The sequence below is a fragment of the Lucilia cuprina genome, chromosome 6, assembly GCF_022045245.1.
Source record: "Lucilia cuprina isolate Lc7/37 chromosome 6, ASM2204524v1, whole genome shotgun sequence".
NCBI lineage: Eukaryota > Metazoa > Arthropoda > Insecta > Diptera > Calliphoridae > Lucilia > Lucilia cuprina.
Genome location: NC_060954.1, coordinates 55760978 through 55766596, shown reverse-complemented (window position 1 = coordinate 55766596; position 5619 = coordinate 55760978). Strand labels below are relative to the sequence as shown.

The 5619-nt window shown below is 28.7% G+C and overlaps 1 protein-coding gene across 1 annotated transcript in view; it reads right to left on the bottom strand.

The window, feature by feature from the left end:
• Positions 1–981, bottom strand: part of LOC111686966 (myb-like protein X) — a 3276-nt gene extending 2295 nt beyond the window's left edge. Inside the window, exon 1 of the mRNA XM_046954188.1 lies at positions 976–981. Coding sequence (XP_046810144.1) covers positions 976–981 — 6 coding nt within the window. The remainder of the gene's footprint in view (positions 1–975) is intronic.
• Positions 982–5619: the final 4638 nt, after the last annotated feature.

The window sequence follows — 5619 nt, the reverse complement described above, 5'->3', positions numbered from 1 at the left end:
GATAGATAGATAGATAGATAGATAGATAGATAGATAGATAGATAGATAGATAGATAGATAGATAGATAGATAAAATTCGACTTTTCAACTTTTTGCATTTAGTTAAAAGTCGATTTTTTTACTTTTTTCATTTAATTAAAAATCGACGAAGTATTTTATAAACAGTCGACTTTTCGACTTTTTGCACCTTCTTTCTATTTTTTTTTGAGTTTTTTTTTGACTTTTCAACTTTTTCCGACTTTCATACTATTTTTTTACTTTTCTCGAATTTTTCTGACTATTTTGGAGTTTTTGATTTTTTTTCTACTTCTTTAAAATTTTCGACTATTTACGACTATTTTTGACTTTTTCGACTCTTTCCAACTATTTTTGTAGTTTTTTCGAGTTTTCCGAATATTTTAGAGTTTTTGACTTTTTCACTATTTTTTAAATTTTAGACTTATTTTTGAGTTTTCGAGTTTTTCCGTCTTTTTGACTTTATACGACTTTTCGACCTTTATTTACACAGTCAACTTTTCGACCTTTTTCACAGACGATAGACGAGTTATCGACTATCGAATTCTATTATTGGACCCTATCGAAATTCGATTTATAGGACCCTATCGAGAGTCTTACGAAAGAAACATACAGACGGACATGCTTTAATAAATTAATTCCGTTAACTGTATGCATCCTGTACATTCTTAAAAAGTACCTTAAGGGATCGAAAAATTATATTATAGAAATTACAAACTAAATGACCAACTTGTCTTACCCTAATCACGAAGGTGAAGGGTATATATAATAAGCACTAACTTAAATTTCTTATAATGTTTATATGATTTACTTTCGTGTAAATAGTTTTATGTACCAATTATTATAGTGCAAAAAAAAAACTTCTGCTATATTTAAAATAACGTTTTACTAAAATTCTTTGTGTTGTTGTAAACAATAATTTTTGTATACAACAACATAAATCAACCGCTGTATTGTTACTATCATACTCTATTTGTCTCGTTCTGGCACATTAACGTTTAAAGCTGAAGTAATGTTTGTTTTCTGGCTCTCTTTTCTACTCGTTGTGTGTGTCTGGGGTGGCTGTTGTTAGAGAGAAAATCTTTAAGTAATGCCAACTAAGTGAAAATAATAATACAAAAACGCTTAAATCTTGTTTTAAGCTAGAAATTAGGTTTGCTAAGAAAAATAAACAATATTAATTAAATCGATCCATTAATAACGGAGATATCAGCAAATATTGGAGACAACATGGTTGATTTTAAATCAGCGATGTAAAGTTGTGTGTGGAAAATTAATCAGGGATGAGAAAAATAATAATTAATTTATTGATTTTAAAATATGAAAAATTAAATATACTCATTGGGTCAGAGATACAAGCCAATGTAAAATGATCGGCGGCGGCTAAATTGTTGGCTCAATTTAAACTTTTCTTTAGAAATTGACCTTTTTTTTTATTATATTGAAAAATCTCTGTATAATAGTCTGTTATATAGAAAACTGTCTCTATATAAAAGTTTTTTTCTGCAGAAAAATTAACATTTTTAGTAGTTTTCACAATTTTATTTTTAGCACAATATTGTGTGGCAACTCTTTTCAATTTGCAATAATAATTTAAAATAGTTGCAACTCCGTTCAAATTGGTGAATTTATTTTCCGAAATACATGTGTGATTTCAATCTTTAACAGCCTCTACGTTTAAGCCGGCTTGGCTTTTGAGCCGAAAGAAGACGGCGGCATGGCGGCTTGAAAAATATTACCGGCGGCCAGCCGCCATCCATTTGAGCCGTTTCGGATTGTATCTCTGCATGGGTCTTGCAAAACTCTAGTACTTTTTAATTCATTAGCGGTAGCTTTTAAGTGTTCTGTATTATTGAACATAGAACTCAGTAGGAGTATAAAAAGAACTTTCTGGTACTGGTTTTTCGCTCTTTAACTAATACATTTTGAATTTTTTATAATATTGAGCCCAAAAAACAACATTAAAGACATTGCACATTGACTGAATACAAATTCATAAAAGTTTTATAAATTATTGAACCAGGAAACATAAAATTCGACATATGTACATTAAGGTTATGACTTTTTCGGGCGATTTGTTAAAATTTCCATAACAAGAATTTAAAGAACAATATTGTCTTTAAGATAATGTAATACAAATGTAAAAATGTTGGCAAAAAATATTTTTTTCATCTAGCAAAAGTAAAATTTATACAAAACTTCATCGCCTTTGGTGCGGGAACATTTTTCATGATCGCAAAAAATATTCATCATATTCCTTAACATCTGTTTACGCCCTACAAGCTTTTGCTATGGTTATTTTGTTATTTGCAAAAATTGCAAAAAATCCCAACCCTTATGTACATATGATTCTAATGGAATGAATTTTTTTTTTAGTAATTCTTTCGTACTTTCCGATCCTCTGTATTCGTAAAGGTTGTCTCAAATTAGAAGTTCAGTAGATCCAAATAATACTATAATTGAAAAAATACCCAAAAATGGATAATAAATCAAATAAATTTAGATTTTATTAAACCTAAAATCAGCTGTAGATTAAAAATGGTGGAAATCATCTCGGTTTTCCTTTAAACATGGATTTCTACATATATGACTAAAACCTTATATAAACCTTCAATAAATATTGTTCCAATCTAAAAACAACGAAATATTTTTATTTTGTCATTCCTTTTAAAAAATTTCATATAAAATGCTAAAATACACTTCCTCTGCAACTTTAAAATAGACAACTCTCACAAATTATCAAATCACTAAGTTAGCATTACTATTATTCAACCAAACGCATAGATACATTCACAATAGCAGACGTCAATTATCAAATGAAATACATGTATTTCATGGATACAAGAACAAAAGGTGTACAGAAAAAAAATCTACTTTACTACAAACAAGAAAAATATATTTCCTACAACTTAAATTAATAAATAAATAATTGTAAAATTATAATGAGTGCTAATGAAAAACGAAATAGATAAATAACATAATAACAATGGAATTTATGTTAAAAATGTGAAAAAACAAAAAACTCTAGTGTTAAAAAAATCTGACAGACAGAAGATGAAAATTTTCTAACAAGAATACCAACCAGCAGAATAAAACAAGAAGAAAAAAAAACAAACAAATGAAAATATTTAAAAACTATAAACAAATTAAGACCCACCTAAAAGAATAAGCAAAAAAGAATTATAAACAATATTAACATTGAAAAAAAAAAAATAAAATTAATATCTATAAGAATAGACTATAAAAAATCCATTAAATAAAGTAACTTTGAAGTACAATTTATTTACAGATACACACACACAACAACAATTTGTTTTAGTGCAAAAATTGTGAATTTTTTTGTGTATTAAAAGAGAGCCAGAGAGTTAGTGACAGACACCCTCTCTCTTTCTCTTTCTCTCGCCATCACCCACTATTTAGTTAATAAATACATTAAATTATTTTTAATCATTAAATAAACAAATAAATAATATTAAACCATTAATTATTTGCATAAAAAAGATCAAAAAATTAAATTACTAAAATGGATGATGGTGAATTTAATTTATCGAATACTATTGGTATCGGTTTAAATATTGGTGAGCAAATGTTATTGCCGGTCTCAAATGGTGAAGAAGAAGCACAATTAGCATTACACCAACAACAACAACACGAGCAACAGCAGCAGCAACATATTCATGAACAACAGCAGCAACAAGAACATCATCATCAACAAACTCATTATGCCTCCAATCTCAATATTGAGCATCAAACATCGCAAAATGTCAACAATACATCAGAACCAACAACAACAAATGTCACTTGTCTTGACAATTCAATAGGAAACTTTTATCAAGAGGTAAGAATTTATACTAATTTATAACAAAAATCAATTTTTATTGCCTCAATCAACCCGATTGCCTTTAGACTATAAAGTATCTATAGTGTATTTTATAAAAGACCACTGACTATACTATAGGTATAGACTGGATTATAAACTAGACTGAAGATATAGACTGGACTATAGACACGACTATAGAATAGGATAAAGACTATTATAGGCCTATAGACTAGAATATGGACTAGACTATAGACTAGACTATAGACTAGACTATAGACTAGACTATAGACTAGACTATAGACTAGACTATAGACTAGACTATAGACTAGACTATAGACTAGACTATAGACTAGAGTATAGACTAGACTATAGACTAGACTATAGACTAGACTATAGACTAGACTATAGACTAGACTATAGACTAGACTATAGACTAGACTATACTCTGAGTCTTTCACCACCCTTATGTGGCAACAGTGCTTACAAACATCATAGCAAACGCATAATACCCTCTTCTAGGGTGTACTCATAATATTCCACCATTAACTCTTCATTATAGAGGTGTTGTGTATAAAAAACACCTTAACTTTTTCAATACATATAACCCTTTAATCTCTCTTAATTCAAAATTTTAATTAAATGACTTTTATTTCAAGTACTTATCATATTTAGTAAATTTGATTAACCGACAACAAAAACGTTGTCGTATGATGCAAACAGAAACCGAACAAGACGTAAGAAATGATAAATAATTAAACACTTGTTAAAGTACCTGAAATACAACAACAACATAATTTTGTAAAAATTTTAAGTTGACAAAAAGAAAAATTGTACAAAAGCACTGGGGTCACACAACTAACCTGTAGTTAGAAGTGTGCATGATAAAGGTTAGAACTAATCCCCATTATAAATTGACCCAAGTACAAATACATACATACGCACCTTCGCACATATAAATAAATAACTAAATTCATGTTTTCAGAAGTTCTTTAATTGGATTTATCTTATCAAATGACATTTAAAATCAAAATATTATTCGTTTTTCGTTGATTTTTATTTTCTTCATGTTTTATTCTCTATCCCCATGAAATCGCTTTAATATTCAAATGATATTTCAAAGCCTTTTTCAAGGACACATCGTATATAATGACATGAACACTTTAACAAGTTTAACGTACAGTGTCACACCAAAAATATACACATACCTACATATATGTCAACCAATGAACTTTTAAATATTGCAATATAGTATGTAAGAATGTAGTTTAGGGTATTCCGTGAAACACTTTTCTATTAAAATACCACTCAATCAATGTGTATTACTGTACTTGATTCAAGAACATTTAAAACATATACATAGTGTTATTTAGCTGGGTCTCAGTTTCCTAGCAGCGATTAAAAATCTTGATCTCAGTACAATATGTTAAAAAAAAATTATACCTCTTTTTCGAAATGGGCGTCAAAGAAATATTTTTTTTGTTTTTTTTTTTCATTATTTAGTACAATAAATCTCTTCGTTTGAGAGGTATTCCCACCAAAAAATGACACACGGGACACTCTCATGGTCTTCGAGAGATAATGATAAAATTTTTCGATTAGAATTAATCCACCTGATTATACCCCTAAAATATTGAGAGCATTAGGCGTTTGTGCTATTGGTTAGCCTATAGTATAGCCTATAGTCAAGTCTATAATCTAGTCTATAGTCTAGTCTATAGTCTAGTCTATAGTCTAGTCTATAGTCTAGTCTATAGTCTAGTCTATAGTCTAGTCTATAGTCTAGT